General features: G+C 43.2%; 1 protein-coding gene across 1 annotated transcript in view; it reads right to left on the bottom strand.

Moving 5' to 3' along the window:
- Positions 1-19,850, bottom strand: part of Gipc2 (GIPC PDZ domain containing family member 2) — a 78,694-nt gene that overhangs the window by 43,456 nt on the left and 15,388 nt on the right. Inside the window, 1 exon segment of the mRNA XM_032898256.1 lies at positions 4,852-5,037. Within this exon segment, the coding sequence (XP_032754147.1) occupies positions 4,852-5,037 (186 nt within the window).

The raw sequence follows: 19,850 nt of genomic DNA, 5'->3' as shown, positions 1-19,850 counted from the left end.
TGAGATGTCAATGGATATAAACTTCTGAAATACAATGTGTCTGAACAGTAACTGAACAGAGATTCCTAATATCGCTCAGGGTACTATCTGATCCAAAGAAGCAAGGAAAGTGAAAGACAAACATTCATTAGTATATATAGAGAATACATCAGTCTACATTCACTTAAGAATCTAAAGAACTCTTTCCTCTCATCTTGGCCCTTCCAAAGTGGTCCCCTGTGGAATCTTCAGCACTTGGATAATTTCCCTTACCAGAGAGTACAGCCTGTCTCTCAATATGAGAGCACATCAGAAAGTAACAGACTAGGGACTGAAGAGATGGCTCAGAGGTTAAGAGCATTGACTGCTCTTGCAGGGGACCCAGGTGCAGTTCTCCGCACCCACATGGCACAGCCATCTTTATTCCAGGTCAGGTGATCTGACACCCTTCTGACCTCTGCAGGCACCAGGTGTTCACAGGGTGCACAGAGGTTCGTGCAGGAAAGATGCCCACACACGTAATGTTTTTTTCTTTAAACCAAGGAAAATAATAGGGGGAACCCTAGAAAAATCCAGAGACACGGAACGGCTATCAGAAAGCAGGATGCTGCACTGGGCTTACAGAAGGGCCAAGAAAACCGAAGTGGACTAGAGGTAAGTTTTTCCTTCTTTGTTTTGTTTTGTGATGAGAGAGAGCTCAAAATAAGGCTTATTTCGAACTCTCCACAGAGCCAACAATGATGTGGAACTTCTTCACTCTGCCTTTGCTATCTGAGTGTTGGGATCACAGGTGTTCACCACTATGGCCACGTTTATGCTGTGCTGGGGACAGAACCCACAATGCATGCAAGGCAAGCACTCTAACCACTGAACTACATCCTCAGCCCTGGGGATCAGTTTGTCGAGTCAAACCAGTGTTTGATTCTTCTCCATTTCATAATCGTACTATGGGTATATGTAGCATAAAGAATACTTTTGTTCTCAGTGATTACCCCCTGAAGTGGTAAGGAGTAAAAAAGATGAATCTAAACAGAAGTACAGATATAGATATAAATGTGTGTGAAAAGCACAGTAAGTTAGAAACTGATAAAAACTGGACATTTAGGTAAATTGTCTATCAAATTTATTTTCAGGATTATTGGGATATTTTCAACTTTGAAATTATCCAATTTATAAAAAATTTTATCCATATCTTAAAATAGACTATGTGTTGGCTTCCTCCGTTCTTACCGTGCCCTCTGTCTCCAAAGGACTAGTGACCAGTACTTTGAGGCAGGGACATGTTTGACAAGACAGAAAAAAAAAAGAAAGAAAGAAAGAAAGAAAGAAAGAAAGAAAGAAAGAAAAGAAAGAAAGAAAGAAAGAAAGAAAGAAAGAAAACTTGGAATGTCAGAGGGCCAGAGGCTAACTTCTAAAGCATCCACACACCCTTCTGAGCCCTCCTCTGCAGACAGTAGGCTGTACCTGGTGTCCTGAACTTCCCCTGGACTCTCCCACATGACTCCCAGCTCAAGGGTTTTCCATTTGGTCACCCACTCCACCTCCGGTGCATTTCTGTCTTCTGCAGAGCTAAAAATAGCCAACCTATCGAGCAGGCAGTTGGAGAGGCATCTACAGCCAAGATAGCTTCAACTTGCATCCCAAAGGGTGACCGTGCACCAACTAAGAAGGCCGTCATAAACCGTGCTCGTCTGCGCAAAGTCTATACTGACTCTTAGCTCAGGGCATGGAAATGCGGGCTCCAGAGTCAGACTCCTTGGGTTCAAATCCAGAACCTGCCCAGCCTTGTAATTTTGACCAAGCTATTTAACCGTCCTCATCCTGTCTTTGCACTTTGGTAATAAATGCACCATGGACACGTTGCAAAGACGCACAGAGAAAGGCAGAGACTGCAGATACGTAAAGCATGATTCTATAAATCTCGAAAGAAGCAAGTGGCAGTGGGTATCACCTTTCGGGGCAGATGGCAGATGTTAGAGTGCACAGGGAAGCCTTCGGGGTAGCAGACGTGCAGTTCCTATGAATCTTACGCCCCTGTATTGCCGCTAGTCCGTGAACATTCATTAAACTGTGCTTTTAAAAAGAAATGTGCTGCACTGGAGATTTAAAAAGACACTGCGGGCTGGAGAGATGGCTCAGTGGTTAGAGCACTGACTGCTCTTCCAGAGGTCCTGAGTTCAAATCCCAGCAACCACATGGTGGCTCACAACCATCTGTAATGGGATCTGATGCCTTCTTCTGGTGTGTCTGAAGACAGTGTTCTCATATACATAAAATAAATAAATCTTAAAAAAAAATAAAAAAAAAAATAAAAAGACACTGCACCAGTGAAATAAGATGTCTGTGAGAACGGGAGATGGTTCAGTTGGCGAAGTCTGTGCGATGCAACTCCAGCTTAGATCTCATAAAGAGCCAGCCACACACCTCCAATTCCAGCCATGGGGAGCTGGATCAGGCAATCCCAAAGGTTCACTTGACAGCCATCCTAACCTCGTCTGTGAGCTTGAGACTCGGTGAAAGACCTTGTCTCAAAACATAAAATACAAGACTAAAGAAGCCATCCAATGTGAGCCTCTGGCTGACACACACACACACACACACACACACACACACACACACACACACACACGCTCACAGACGCACACACATGCACATACACACAAGCCACACCCTGCCACAGCTGCCACCACACACATAAAATTAAATTAAAATAAACCAAACTAGAATTACTGTGAACGTTAAACAAAAATGCATGCAGAGTGACTGGTGTTTGATGAACACTCTCCGTAAGCTGCGGTTAAGGTAGCCGTAATGGCTACTCCTGGTTGTCAACTTGACTACATCTGAATGAACTACAGTCCAGAAATGCAAGGCAAACCTGTGATCCAGATCTTCAGACCAAAAGACACAGACTTCTGACCTGGATCACGACGTGGGACGACACACGCTTTTGATCTAGATCTTGAGGCATCGTGGCCATGACGTACCTGCCTTTAATCCTAAGAGACTGAGGCAAGCAGGTCTCTGAGTTCAAGGCCAGCCTGGGACAAAGCAAGTTCCAGATCCAGGCGTAGAGATACACACCTTTAATCTGGGCCACACGTTCTGCCGAAAGTCTACATAAGGACATCGGAAGAAGGAAGACTCACTCTTCTTTGCCTGCTTGCACTTACTGGGTGGCACATCTGTTGGAGCCTGGATTCCAGTTTATACAGGAGAGCAGCTGAAACAACTATCCTCGTGGGACTGAGCAACTACTAGATTCTTGGACTTCCATTCACAGCTGACCGTTGTTGGGTTAGTTGGACTGCAGACTGGAAGTCATTATGATAAAGAATCCTGACTAATATAGCAGCCAGCCTGAGGCAAAAGGATCGCTGGAGCTCAGGAGTCCCTAGACAGCCTGGCTACATAGCAAGACACAGCCCCAAGAGAACATGCAACAAGTGTGTTTGTACTGGACATATACAGAGTTTTCCTTGGTTTCTAAGCAACATGATGCAATAACTATTTATATAGATGTCGTAAGAGATCTAGAGATGATCTCAGCTGTCAGGAGGATGTACATGGGTTATATGCAAATACTATGCTATTTGTATTGTACACTTGAACAGTCACAGATTTTAGCATGCACAGAGGTACCTGAACCAATCCATACGCATGCACACTCACACACATACACACACACACACTCACACTCACACACACACTCTCATACTCACACTCACACACACACTCACACACATCACACACACACTCACACGCATACACACACACTCACACACTCAGATCGCACACACATATACCCACTCACACACACTCACATACTCACACAGGCTCACATACACACTCACACTCATACACACACACTCACACACACTCATATATTCACATATGCTCACATACACACTCACATTCACACACACTCACACATACACACACTCATACACACACTCATACACACACTCACATACACACACTCACACACACACACACACACACACACACACACACACACACACACACACACACTCACACACAAACATACACACACACACATAATCACACACATACACACACACTCACACACACATACATACATTCATACACACGCATACTCACACACTCTCTCTCTCTCTCACACACACACACACACACACACACACACACGCACACAAACACACACTCACACACATACATACACTCATACACACGCACACTCACTCACACTCACACATATACATACACTCATACACATGCACACTCACACTCACACACACACACACTCACACAGGATGGCATGGCTGCATTTATTACAGCAGAATTTTTCTTGGCTATTCTCATTCTCACACTTCTTTAACTTCTCCTTGAGGCTCTATATTACTCTTTTGTATTCAAACGAAAGAATTAGACTATTGAGATACCTCTGAAGAATGTTTTAAAATATCTGTGTAGCGTGCTCACTTTGGCAACACATATACACACACATAAAAAACAAATAAACAAATAAACAACAACAACAACAAAAACCCTGCAGTTATAAATAACATTAAGTCTCTAAAAACCATCCAGAAAGACCTCAGAGGGACAGAGGCAGGTTAATTCCGGGAGTAATGAGAAGGCACCAGGGCTGGGGCTGGTCCACTCTTCTCAAGTTTTAAACTGTAGAGGTTGAGTAAAGCAAAGGGAAGAATTTCAAAAAGAGCTTTCCAAAAATGCTATCTTCAAACATTTTTTAAAATAAAAGTGAACTACCAATTTGTGAACCCCAGCTGAGCTGGCTAGCTCTGCCCGAAGAGAATTTGTAACTCTCTTTGCTCTGGAAGATTGTCTTAACTGGGTCACCCTATAATTTTTTTTTCAAAAACTCACCTTGATAAAAGCATAGCCAACACCGTTATCCGTGATGGTGAGTCCAAGTGAATCCTCTGATTTATAAACGTTCACTTCCTTTTTAGTGCCTTTCACATGGGCAAATATGAAATCTTCAAGACCCAGCTGCCCACCCAGGAGTTTTCCCATGTCAATTTTAGGTGTGTTTAAAGTACAAAATAGGATCTGCAAAGAGAGAAAAAAGCTCGTTAGTCTTCTTCAACAAAACACCCTGGCCATCAATGAACTTGTTCAGTAAATGTTTATTGAATGAAGTAGTCCTCAATTTATGATGTAAAAGTCCCTGTCATAAAGTGTATTAGAACTCTGTCTGGGCAGAGTTCGAGGCAACGCTTTTTTTTTTTTTTTTTTTTTTTTTTAAAGATTTATTTATTATATATAAGTACACTGTAGCTGTCTTCAGACACACCAGAAGAGGGCATCAGATCTCATTACAGATGGTTGTGAGCCACCATGTGGTTGCTGGGATTTGAACTCAGGACCTCTGGAAGAGCAATCAGTGCTCTTAACCACTGAGTCATCTCTCCAGCCCGAGGCAACGTTTTCACATGCTAGAATTGCACATGTCTTCAGCATTTCTGAAGACCAGACACTATGCTAAGTGATTTATATCCACTCTCTCACAGAACACTCACAATGACTATGTAAAGGACGTTGTTGTCCTCATATCACCAACAGGAAATGGAGACTTAGCAAGATGAATTAATTTGCTTACAGTCACAAAGTCGTCATGTGTCAGACTCAAGGGTCTGAGTTCAACTCTCATCGACCTCAAAGTGGTTTAAACTATGTGATTCTCCTCCGAAATCTAAGTTCTATTCCCAAAGGTCCTCAGGAAGCACATGCATGGTAGTGAGGCACACGCTACCGTGAAAATGCACGTCAACACCAGTAAATATTTCTTTCTGTTGTTTTGTTTTGTTTTTCGCTGAACCCACTCTGTACACCAAGCTGGCCTTGAACTCACAGAGATCTGCCTGCCTCTGCCTCCTGAGTACTGGGATCAAAGGAATGCACCAACACGCCTGGCCTTATCTTTTTTTTTTTTTTTTAATTTATTGTATGCATGTGAGTACATCATTGCTGTCTTCAGACTCACCAGAAGAGGGCATCAGATCCCATTACAGATGGTTGTGACCCACCATGTGGGTGCTGGGAATTGAACTCAGGACTTCTGGAAGAACAGTCAGTACTCTTAACCGCTGAGCCATCTCTCCAGCCCAGGCCTTATCTTTTTTGAAAGGGGATATTTTATTTCCTTTGTATCATAGTGATTCAAAATAGCAATTTAAGCAAAATTGAGGGCATAGCTCAGTGGCAGACATCTTGCCTAGCACAAACCAAGCCTCAGGTTTGTGAAGAAAAAAGAAAAATGACTTTTTTTATTTCTATCAAAGTTGGCTAGCCCACCAAGGGCCAATATTCTATAAATCTTCCCCAACAGCTCGAACTTTTGATTATACAAAAGCCACCTCCCTGTATTTCTGGGACTTGAGCTTCACGGCCTGCTTCACTGGAGTAAAACCCGAGTAACCTCCCGCCCATGTGCCTGCTGCTCCGGCTGGTGCAGGTTCTTACAAAGAGAAATCGCCCATTGCCAGCTCTCCCTTGGCTCTCGTCCCCCTTGTAAAACACCTGGGTTGTTATTTGACTCTCACGGATTCAGTATCCAGCAGAAGGACCTCTGTGAGTTCCAGATCAGCCCGGGCTACACAATGAGACCCTGAGGCCTGGATGGCATGGCTAAAGCTTGGGATACAGTCAGGGTTCTTACAAAATTCAGTAAGGGACTAAACATAAGAAGTTTACCAATCAACAGTTCTAAGTACCACTGCCCTGCTGTTCCCATGAGACAGACGCTTTCTGAATAATAGCTCAACTAGGCATGGGAGCTCCTTCAACTGCAGGGCCCAGGAAGAAGACATTAGATGCTGCTCATTTTAAAGGTCACAGCCAGGATAAATTTTATTTCCCCCCAGAAATCGTATGCGATGGCCACTCTTGGTTGTCAACTTGACTACATCAGGAATAACTAAAAACCTGAGTTGTCAGGCACATGAGGGGTTTTTATTCGTTAACTGGGTCAGCTGAAGGCACAAATCCATAAGCACTAGAAGTCGGACTCTGGGCCACACCTACTGGTGGTAGCCTATGTAAGAACAAGGAGGAAAGAGGCTTCTGCTCTGAGTGCTGGCCCTTACTCTTACGTCACCGGCATTAGAGCCTACTTCGGAATTCTGACAAATACTGAAGGCAGATGAGCTGAGACATTCAGACTTGTGGACTGAACAACTAATGAGTTCTTAGGCTTGTCATGGGAGACAGCCATTGTTGGACTAGCTGGATCACAGCCTGTAAGCCACACTAATAAGTCATATATATATATGTGTGTGTGTGTGTATACTTGTTATATATATATGTGTGTGTATATATGTATATATATATATGTGTGTGTATGATTTTATGAATATATACACACATATATATACACACACATATATGTATATGTGTATATGTTTATATGTGTGTGTATATATGTGTATATGTGTGTGATATGTGTGTGTATATATATGTGTGTGTATATATATGTGTGTATATACACATATATATATTCTATCAGTTCTGTTCCTCTAGACAACCCTGACTAATAAATCACATTACTCAACACTTTAAAAGATAACTCATGGACAGCATTCTTTCTGTGTATTTATACTTTAATTGCTACTTTCCTGGTGTTTTTAAATTCCCGATGTGATGCGTACTTGTTACTACTGATCATTGGAGCTCATCTGGCCAGGACAGCTAGCCCAGAACCAACAGGGTACATTAAAGTTACGTTTCCTACAGAGGAGCCCTGTCATATTCTTCAAGGATACTTTGTGGATGGTGCAGAATAAATATTTGTCCCTAGTGCTTCAGGAGATGGTCTAGCCCACACACAGATGAACAAATGACCCAAACGTATCCAAATTATTTTTAAAACCCCAGGAAGTTCATTTCCAGCTCTCTTTTGTTTGATGCTTTCCTTAAACAGGAACTGGAACTGCGCTGGCCAAAGAGTCTAGTGTCCCAACATTAAGTGAAGAGGGAGGTTATGGTTCACACACCTAGAAACTCACTATCTGTGGGTATGGTTTTTTCATTGTTGCGGATAGATTCTTATTTCACACAGTCCATTCCGGCCAACCGCAGTCTCTACTCCCCCAACCCTCCTGGTGTATGTTGTTTACCCATCCCCTCCCCACCCCCTCACCCACCTCTCCATTCCCAGAAACACTCCCCCTACATCTTCCCTCAGAAAAGAGCAGGCCTCCAAGAGACAAGGACCAAACACAACAAAACAAGATACAAAAAGATCACACGCAAATCTGGAGGTTGGACAAGGCAAGAGGAAGAGTCCCCAAAACAGGAAAAAGAGTCAGGAAAAAGAAACACACCCACTCCTACGGGTTCAGTTTCAAGTGAAAGCAGCTGAAACCGTTATTGCTTGTGGCTACCTACGGTAGCAGTAGTAAAAATTCTCATATAACTGCTTTCTTATATCTCAGTTTTCCCAAGAATCTCGCTTTTTTTTGTGTGCCCTTTATTTCAAATAAGAATGATAGAAACATCAGTCAGTGTTACTGCAGAAAATAAAAAAGAAATTGAAAATAAATAAACCGAGCATTCGCTCTCTCATGTGAAGATTTTTCGCCCCATCATTACACGTAAGAAAACCATGTGATTGTCTTTCTGTTGTTAATGACTAGGTTTGACCTGGTCTATTCTATCTTTCTTTTTTTTCAGAGTTATTTATCTTTAATTATGCATATGTATATACATCTGAGTGAAGGTGTCTAAGGATACTAGAGGTGTTTGATCCCCCTGGAGTTGGGTCTGCGGGTGGTTGTGAGCTCTGGTATGGGTACTGGCATCTGAACTCTGATCCTCAGGAAGAGCAGCCAGTGCTTTTAACTGCAGAACCATCGTTCCCAGCCTGGGAAGCTCATATTGTCTAAGTTTTATAGGCTGGTCTAGATAGTGAGTTCTAGGCCAGCGAAGACTGTCTAATGACCCCATCAAAAAAAAAAAAAAAATCTTCTGAAAAGATCAGCCTTAGTCACAGTCACTGTTCTACTGCTGTGAAGAGACACCATGACCAAGTCAACTCTTAGGAAAGAAAGCATTTAATTCACAGGCTTAGTCCATTATCATGCCAGGAGCCATACAAACAAGCTATTGGAGAAGCAGCTACGAGTTACACCCTAATCCAAAAGCAGAGAGAGACTGGGCTTGGTGTGGGCTTTTGAAACCTCAAAGCCCACTCCTAATGGCGCATTTCCTCCCACAAGGCCACACCTCCTAATCCTTCTAATCCTTTCAAATAGTTCCACTCCATGCTGGCTAAGCATTCAAATATATGAACTTATGGGGGCCATTCTTATTCAAACCATCACATTCTCAAGAGAAAACATGTTACATTAAAACTTGTAACTCCTAACTGTGCTGGTACTGGGGTGAGGTATACACTGTTTCACTATGGGCTCCCACTTTTGCTAAAACGCAGTGGATAGCAGCATCTACTTCAACTGTATATAACACTGAACACAACACACTGAGGAGATGGATGCCAGAAAGAATAAAAGAAGACCAGTATCAAGGACAAGAGACACTGGTGCATTGTGGGTACCAGCTACTTACACAACTTGAAGTTACAACAGATCCAGGTAATGTTGTCTTTCAGGCTGCACAGCACTAACTTGAAAGTCCAGATTCAGAATGTTCCACAATCCAAACATCTTGCACCTCAATATGTTGTGGAATATTCTATGCCACAAATCTTTGTTTTCTGCCCAAAATTACTTTTTAAAGCGTTACACACTGTTATCTTCTATTTACTTGCATGAAATTAATTTGTAAATAAACTTTGTATTAAATGTGCAAGTATTCCAAAATACAAAATGAAACTGGAATCCAGAATACATCGAGTTCTAAGCCTTTCCGATTAGAGATAAGCAACCTACGGGTGTGTGTTTATCTGTTTGTTTTAGGGCATGGTCCCAAACATGGTAAGAACCTGCTTCAGGGACAGCAAGGTAACTCAGTGGTTAGGGTGCTTGCCAGGCAAGTCTGGCAATATGAGTTCAACCTCCAGAATCCACGCAAAAGCCAAATGCAGTTGCTCACATCTATACTCCCAGAATTCCTACACAGAGCCGGGAGGCGAACAGAGAATCATCTGAAAGCTCACATAGGCAGCAAGCATAGAAACAAGAGAGGCCCTGCCTTATCACAAGGTGAAGAAGAGAATTCACTGCTGAATGCTGCCCTCCATTTTCATACACAGGCCGTCTCCCAAAATAATCTTTAAGAACATCCAACCACTGAACTATATCTGCCTTGCCTTTTTCCTCCTGCCTTAGAAAACAGTGGCTTAGAGTAAAAAGTTTTGTCTAGGACTGTAGCCATGGTTGACAGATTCCAATCTCTTTGCCCTCCAATGAGTCTCTGAGATCTAACATCTGCCCAGGGCCATCTAAGCCCCCATCACCTCCCAGTGTGTAAGCACGACTAATCCTTCTGACTCAGATATGAAGCATGCAGCCCTGTGCTCTCAGCAGACAGGACCTCAGCTCAGACCACACAGAGTTTGTCCGTCTCAGGTCAAAATCACAACAAGAATTCAGGCTTCAGTGGGTTTTTTTTCTAATACATAATTCTTTATCTACAGTGTTAATATAAATTCAGTCTTCAGTAAGAAACTGAATATACATAAAATGTATACAAAATATACATTTTATGCTGTGTAAAACTGGATAGTTTCTGTAGTAAACTGTTCGATTTCTAAAGGAGTAAGACAGCTTCTGAAGTGAATTTCTTGTAAATGGCTTTGAAAGTCATGAACATTAGGTGTTTTAAGAAACATCCAAATATCATCAAAGCATGATTGCTCAGTTTGAATTATAATAATTGAGAAGTCATTTCTGGTCACTTTAAACTATTTACATTCATTTCTCTGTATTCTAAACAGCCATTCCAAAAATCTCCTGCCTAGTATTTTCTCAATATAACATACTAAATCTCTAACAGTGTTTCAAACAATGTATCATATTATACACAGCATCTTAATACCGTGGTCACTAGAAACAGTTTCACAGCTTAGAAAAGATATAAAATTGGCAACAAGGCAGACATTTAGAAACATGATACTGTGTGCTTTATTTAGACCCTCAAGAGGATATTGTAGAAAGCCCTGCCTCGAACAGGGTAGAACTTTCTATAAATGATTCACTTCTAAATTAGCCTCCCGAGGTTCAGCAATGGCAAGCCTTAAATAAAAAGTGAATCATTCTGTGTCATCCTTGGCCAGCACAACTACTTCTTCCCGGGTTTCTAATGACGAAAATAGTATGACAAAGGAATTCTATCAAAAGAAAGAAAGAAAGAAAGAAAGAAAGAAAGAAAGAAAGAAAGAAAGAAAGAAAGAAAGAAAAAAGAAAGAAAGTCAAATCCATATTTTTAAACCACCAAATGACTTCCCAGAATAACAAAGGAACAAATTTTTCTGCTATGAGGTCTAATTGAGGGAACTACTTATCTAAGAAAATCAAAATCGCAAGGCAGTTCTTGAGACCCAAGAGAAGGGCAGGAGGGTATTGGTTTTAATCTCGCCTGTGTGGTCACAATCCAAGCACTAACCCAGCAAGTGAGACATTGTCTCTCCCACACTATCCCTGCAGAGAGAGGAGCTGGTTTAGCTTATCCCATCCGAGGAATGGAAGCTATTGTCCACTCCAAGACATCGTAAATCAAATGATGCTTCCGTTCCCAGCTTTCTGAACCAATTATCTTCCATAAAGTGTCTTCCTCTTTGATGCAAAAGATGGGGAAGAACACAGCAGGTGAGGAGCCTAGGTCAGTAGTTTACCCCCTGGCACAGTGGGATGGCTTACTAACATCACAGGTGACCCCCGTGGACTAGGCTCTCCAGCCACCAGCGAAACTGAACATAGAGTCGTATAGATGGCCGTTCGGCTCCAAGAGAACCTCACCTGCAACACTGAGAATAAAATGTCTAGAGAGCAGGTGACATTTGAAAGTGACCTAAGTGGGGACTTAGACTTGCTGCGGCTGTAGAGAACTGGAGCTCAGTTCCCAGCATGCATGTCAGGGAGTTTATAACCACCTCTAATTCCAGCTCCAGGCATCCATCCGATGCCTGTCTGCTGTCTGCTGTGGGTTCCTGTATGCACATGTATATATGCACACACACACACACACACACAGAGAGAGAGAGAGAGAGAGAGACAAAATAAGACCAGAATTATGGCACGAGAGACACTCAGAAGTTTCAGTTGATCAGAAAAGATTCTCTGTTACTACAGACTAAAGCAGGGAGGCACCCTGCTACTACATACAATCTAGAGCAGGAAGGCGCTGTTATTACAGTCTAGAGCAGGAAGGCGCTCTGTTATTACAGTCTAGAGCAGGAAGGCGCTCTGTTATTACAGTCTAGAGCAGGAAAGCGCTCTGTTACTACAGTCTAGAGCAGGAAGGCGCTCTGTTAAGTCTAGAGCAGGAAGGCGCTCAGTCCTACAGTCTAGGCAGGAAGGCCCTCTGTTAATCTTTGTTATTACAGTCTAGGGAAGGCCCTTGTTAAATCTAAGAAGGCCCTCTGTTTTTACAGTCTAGAGCAGGAAAGCGGTTACTACAGTCTAGGAGCAGGAAGGCCCTATGTTACTACAGTCTAGAGCAGGAAGGCCCTCTGTTACTACAGTCTAGAGCAGGAAGGCACTCTGTTACTACAGTCTAGAGAGCAGGAAAGCGCTCTGTTACTACAGTCTAGAGCAGGAAGGCGCTCTGTTACAGTACAGTCTAGAGCAGGAAGGCCCTCTGTTATTACAGTCTAGAGCAGGAAGCGCTCTGTTACTACAGTCTAGAGCAGGAAGGCGCTCTGTTATTACAGTCTAGAGCAGGAAGGCGCTCTGTTATTACAGTCTAGAGCAGGAAGGCGCTCTGTTACTACAGTCTAGAGCAGGAAGGCGCTCTGTTATTACAGTCTAGAGCAGGAAGGCGCTCTGTTATTACAGTCTAGAGCAGGAAGGCACTCTGTTATTACAGTCTAGAGCAGGAAAGCGCTCTGTTACTACAGTCTAGAGCAGGAAGGCGCTCTGTTACTACAGTCTAGAGCAGGAATTCAGACAGCAAACCAAACACTTGGAAAAGGACACAGTAAAGAAACTATCAGAAAGAGAGAGCAAAGGGACTGGGAGATGGATATTTATTCTGGACCAAGACATTTGGAAGTTGCTAGGAAAAAGTTCTTTTGGATTCCTTAAATAAGGTTAAAAAAATTGGGAAGAGAAGGAAGGAGACCACCTTAGGAACTTTAATCTTTATTTGGGAATTGGAAAATGTAAGAAATGAACGGATGGGTAGAGTGGGAGGAGACGGCCAAACGCACAAGCGTGGTTTCCCTCATTGCAGACTGTGTGTGAGGTTTCTGCTAGGTTGGGGGTTGCTCAGTTTTGACCCTCTTCTTGCTGTAGGGACAGGGAACTCTAGGACCAAACACTGGGGAAAGGTGAAGGGGCTGACAGGTCTCTGCAAATAGGTGTGTCACAGTTCTAAGTAAAGGTCTCTGTGCTGGGGATTGCTTAAGCTTGCTCCTGGATTCCTGCTGCCCATCCCCTGTGCCCCTCCTGCTTCCTGCTCCCTGCTCCCACCACAGCACAGTTTCTCCCCACCCTCTGCTGGCCAGTATCTATTCAGCCTTCAATATCCCTAGTACTGGGGCAGGCAGAGTATTTGGGAGAGGAGAGGAACCCAGCAGGGTCAGAAGGCTTCCCAAAAGCCTGGCAGCTACTACTGGACTCTATGCTCAACTCCCAAGAATGTGTCACTACACCAGAGCCAGAACGAACAGTACCAGGCCCCTGGCTCCAGGCTGGGTACTGACTCTGCCTGTGCTACCTGCTTCTATTTTTATGACCACACATGCTCCATCCCCCGGCTCCCCTCAGATCCTGTGATGTGTAACCCTCCTCCTACTGACAAAGTGGGAAATACAATTACTTAAGCCTAGGTTCTAACTGTGTTACAAGCGAAGTCAGTATTCTTTGTTCTCGGTTCTCGTAGACTGCAGTGACCATGCAAATCAAAGGCCCAATTGTTTCTTGCAAAAGCAAGAATTTTTCATTTGAGACAGGGACAAGAAGGGGAGATGGGGGAGTTGGGGGTGGGAGGGTTGAAGGATGGAGGGGAATCCTACTCCAGTGCAAAGGTATAACAAATTTTTCATCTCCTATCTCCTTCTTTTCTGCCCCCAGGCAATCAGGTTATCATTAGGTTAACTTTATCCCAGGTTACCCTTGGTCTCACAACTTCTCTTGCTCTCCGCTTTACTTGGGTGTGTGATAGAATTGTACGGTCTCCTATTTCTGCTCCATTTCTTCTTAAAAGGACCGATGGGCGTGGCCCTGTGTGAGTGTGGACAGAGGATCCTGGTGGGATGGCTCAGTGGGAAAAGCCCCTGCACTGTGAGTCTGCTGACCTGAGTCTGGTCCCCAGAACCCTGGTGAAAAAGCTAGATTTGATGGTGGGCGCCTGAAACCCAGTGCTCCAATACCAGAACAGGAGCCTCAGCCAGGACCAGAGAGCTCGCGGTAGCCAGTGTGACAGAAAAAGCAGGAGAGACCTTCCTCACAAAAATGGGAGGACAGAGCATCTCCTGAACAATGCGCTCTGGCATCCACATGCCATGGCACTCAAGTGTCTGAAGACAGACAGACAGACAGACAGACAGACACACACACACACTAGCAACTTTTAATTAAAAATAAAGAAAGATCTTAAGACACTGGATCTGGGGAGAGACTGTACTTGAATTCTTCTTCTGGGTCTGCCCCTGACAACCATCTCTAGACTCCCCAGTCTGGGCTTCTAGGGCCATAATATGAACACAATTACCCAGATTCTAGGAGTCTTAATCGGTATTGGGAGTGGTGAAAATTAGCTTTGACTGCTGAATGTGGATGCATGTTCAGCAGAACGACTAGTAGATTAGCAGACTTACGAGCTAAGAATAACCCCATCCTGGTATTTTCTACGCTTGGCAATAATACACAGAGGAATGCCTTCCCAAAGTCCACCCTCTCCCCTCCCCCAATCCGACCTCAACGTCTGTGCTTTTCTTTTGCACCATGCTGACTCACAGCCTGTCAAGAACCTTGCAAACCTGGGCAGAGCTGCAGTAACCTGTGACACTTTGAGACATTGCTACCACATGCTTTACTCTGCGTTATTATAAACCTGTAGGAGCCAGGCCTGTGGCTCAGTGCTTGCCTGGGTTTCTGTTTCAGTATTAGAGAAGAATCAAAGCATTCCCTAAGATTGATCTGAAAGCCTAAACCGAGCAGAGATGTTCTCCTGTATGCCCTGTGTGAAGCATCGCCTGCAGTAGCCAAGAGTCAAGCAACTGTACTAGGGCAGGAGTGGGTGGTACCAACCTCTAAGGAAATAGCTGAGATCTGGGAGAGCTCTTGGTTACAATAATCACGTGACACTGGCATTAGCAGGTTTGGAAGGGCTCAGAGATACCATATGAACTGCCTGGCTTGGTGAAGAATTGGGAAACATTCCAAATAATTTTCAAGTGGCTTGTCAGATATTCATACTGACAAAGTGGGAAATACAATTACTTAAGCCTACGCTCTAACTGTGTTACAAGCGAAGTAAGTATTCTTTGTTCTGAATTCTCCTAGGCTGCAGTGACCATGCAAATCAAAGGCCCATTTGTTTTATACAAAAGCAAGAATCCTTCGTCTGAGACAGCGACATCACTAACCAGCGCACTGCCTGTGTTATTTGACCTTTAGCATGCATTCAGTCAGCTCCTGTGTTACTGTGTTGCAATGAATAATTTCAAGAGTTTACAAACGTTACTTGGTCGTTCTTTATTTTAAATTTCCATAGGAGGCTGGAGTAGTGGCTTAGAAGAGTACTGGCTACTCTTCCAGAGCCTGGGTTCAATTCTCTGCACCCACACATCTGTAACTCCAGTTCCAGGGCACTCAAGGCATTCTTCTGGCCTCTTCCAGTACCAGACATACACACAGTGCAAAGTGTACATGCAGGCAAAACATAAACAAAACACAAAAAATAAAACTGAAGTTAGAAATGTCTTGGGCCAGCAAGATGGTTGAGCAGGTAAAAGCACTCGCCATACAAGCCTGATGACTTGAGCTTCACTCCTGGAATCCACAGAATCAACTCGTGAAAGTTCTCCTCTGACCTTCATATGTGTACACACACATGCACACACATATATACACATATACACATACACACACAACATGCACATACACACAACCTCACATGCTCACACACATGCACTTACACACACATACACACACATGCATACACACATGCACACATACACAAACGTGCACACACATTCTACAACCCAATAGTTAAGTTAAATATTTATAAAGTTTAAATGTTGTATGTGAAGACAAAGTAAGCTGGGAGTGGTGTCCACACCTATAATCCCAGCGTTTGGAGACTCACACTAAATCACCACAAGTTCAACCCAGCCTGGGTCACATGGTAAGTCCCAGGGTGAGACCCTGTCCTAAAAGACAAAACAAGTGAGAAAAGAATGAGAGAGGATGTCATGGTTTATGTATGCATAGGGAGTGACACTGTTAGGAGGTGTGGCCCTGTTGGAGTAGGTGTGTCACTGTGGGCATGGGCTTTAAGACCCTCATCCTAGCTGCCTGGAAGTCAGTATTCTGCTAGCAGCCTTCAGATGAAGATGTAGAACTCTCAGCTCCTGCACCATGGCTGCCTGGATGCTGTCATGTTCCTGCCTTGATGATGATGGGCTGAACCTGTGAAACTGTAAGTCAGCCCCGATTAAATGTTGTCCTTATAAGAGTTGCCTTGGTCATGGTGTCTGTTCACAGCAGTAAAAGCCTAACTAAGACAGAGGATATATAAACATTCAGTGAAATATTATTCTATTTTAATTATGATTAAATCCATTTTTTTTACTATCTGTGGGTACAAACATCTGATTGTTTCATGTACCTTCTATTTTTTCCCAAATATCTGTATACTAAAAACTATATTTCTCTCTAGTATTATGGTTAATTAATATATTATGTTTGAAATTGTGTGTGTAGATAGATGAGATTTAAAATATTATTATAGAGAGGTAAAAATGTGTCACACATTTAGACATTAGACAAATTTGAGTATAAAGTTAAGAATTTTCGGTCCCCAGCTCCGAAAAAAAAGAAAAAAAAAAGTTAAGAATTATCTGTGGAGGCTGGCATAGTGGAACACATCTTTAATCCCAGCACTTCAGAGGCAGAGGCAAAGGCAAGTGGACATTTGTTCATACAAGGCCAGCCTGGTTATAGGACAGCCAGAACTGAATATGTAATTCTGTGTAGACTCTGTGTTTAAAAAAAAAAAAATCGTTCTGCAGAGCAGTGAAGGAAGATGTGCAAGAGGAGGATAGTGATTCTGAAACCAGTTTGGGCTACGTAGAGATTCTAGGCAAGCCTCACTATAGAACAAGACCTTGTGTTGGTTGGGCAGAAAGAGGAGAGGAAGCAAACTTGGGATTTAGACAGACACTTGGGATCCCTGCACTTGAGTATTTCACCCATACTGTGAGCTCCAGCCGCCTCCACTGTCAATCAAGGTAATTTCTAGAGGTTCTGAAGGAATCCTTGCTTTAGATAAGATAGCTCGTGTTAAGGGTACACTAAGAGGAATTCAGCAGTATTGTGCTCTTCCTCTTTCCTTGTGCCTACTTCCCTTCTCCCATCCGTGACAGGAATGGAGAACATCATAACAGAAACCAGAACGTGAGCTTGGGAGGCTGAATCAGAATTGACCCTGGGTCACCAAGGAAATGGTGCTAACACCAAATACCCAGGCACCACTACGTAAAAGTGACACTTGGATTTGTGAATCATTGCAACAAAGATGGGGAATCACCTTCTCCTTACCTCTGACACTGTGTATCCCTCCAAGGCCACCTTAACAACTGTAACTTAGGAACTTGTGACTTTTACCAACTGACAAGTGGATCCTGGGTGTCAGCCACCAAATAAAAACAGTTGGACCTGTCTCTCCGTGAGACTTTATCTCCAGGGAGATTTTTAGACACATAACAAAGATGCTTTCTCAATGCTTGTGTTCTTAACCCACTCAGCCACTGACAGAGGTCGGATACATTTCTGAAACATGAACAGCCTGTCTCTAGCAAACACTAAAGTCCCCTCCTGTTTTTCAGACATCCGGAAACCCTGCAGAACCTTGCTAGCATCAGCAAAGCCCCAGCTTTGACTTCCAGCTTTAACACTCCAAACACTCAGCCCACTACACAAGAGCTGCAGTTCCTAAGGTGGTGGCCAAGGTTTGTTTGCTACTCAGAGAAGCCACCTCTCCTCTCTAGCTCAGCAAACATCTAGCCCAGAGCTATTTGTTAATTAGTTACTTCTCTCTGAATAATATGTTTCAAGGAACACCCTTGGCTCACTCAGGGATTTATCCTCAGGAGACAGGAAAAACAACCAAAGAAACCCTTCCAGGAGACACACAGACTTTTAGGAATCATTCAATTTTGGCTCCTTCGTGATGACACAGTATCACTTCTCCTAGCACCTGGAAGACACCATGGGACACAGCTATGTTCACGATGCCTTCCCTTCCCAGGCCTCTGTCTCCTTCTCCTGCCATTACCAACCGTATAAAACAGGTGTTCTGAATGCTTCTAACCAGGTTTATTTTTAAAGTACAGGGAAAGTGATAACCACGCAGCTATGTTACATAATCTTTACCAAGCATGTGTGAAGCCCTGACACCTGACACTAAGGTTCAAGCCTTAACAGCACGTAATTAGTCTCTTGAAACTAATTATTATTACTGGTTTTGGCGGTCATATAATCCCCCAAATTTAGGAAGGTAGGACAGGAGGTTCAGAAATTGAAAGTCAAAAGCCAACTAGAGGGGTAAAAAGTGTCTGTCACCAAACTGATGACTGAAGTTAGGCTCCTGGGTCCACCTGGTGGAAGGAAAGCATCAACTCCCACACGCTATCGTCCAACCCCACACCCACGCCTTAGCTGTGCACTCCACATACAAATAAATAAAGGGAATATAAAAAATTTAAGGAGTTGAATGGCTTTCTTGTTTACAGATAGAGTTCGGTACCATTCAGGACATTGCCTCAATTTTAAAAGAGGTTGAGGGGTATACTGAAGTGGTAAAATTATAAATATAAGGCTGGAGAGATGGCTCAGCAGTTAGGAGCACTTGCTGCTCTTGCAGAGGACCTAGGTTCAATTCCCAGCACTCATATGGCAACTCACAACCATCTGTCACTCCAGTTCCAAGAGATCCAATGTCCTCTTCCAGCTGTCTCAGCACCTGCATACATGTGACACACTTACTCTTAGCACCTGCATACATGTGACACACTTACTCTTAGCACCTGCATACATGTGACACACTTACTCTTAGCACCTGCATACATGTGTCACACTTACTCTTAGCACCTGCATACATGTGACACACGTACTCACTCGTAAATAATTTTTAAACACTATAAAGATCTGTGTGAGATACATTACCATAAAAATCAAGACATGGTTACTCTTGTGGTAACTGAAGGTTTTTCCGGAAATGGTCTATTTCCTTATGCTCCTGGCTTCAAGGCTTTCAGTTGCTCCATTATACACAACATTTGCCTCATGTGTGTTCCTCTGCTTACGTTTGTCCAACAATAAAACTCTTTTAGTGAAGGATGACAGGAAGAAATGTTGGCAAATGTTTGATAGCTGCTGGCACTGGGCATGGGAATAAATTCTATTACCCTCTTGTTTTTGTATATAGTTTCCATAATAAAAGAACTTGGCTTTATAAAACTTTCACTGGGACTGGAAAGATAGCTCAGTGGTTAAGGGCACTGACTGCTCTTCCAG

The sequence above is a fragment of the Rattus rattus genome, chromosome 3 (genome assembly GCF_011064425.1).
Source record: "Rattus rattus isolate New Zealand chromosome 3, Rrattus_CSIRO_v1, whole genome shotgun sequence".
Taxonomy (NCBI): domain Eukaryota; kingdom Metazoa; phylum Chordata; class Mammalia; order Rodentia; family Muridae; genus Rattus; species Rattus rattus.
The sequence above is the reverse complement of the archived record's forward strand: the minus strand, read 5'-3'. Positions and strand labels throughout refer to the sequence as shown.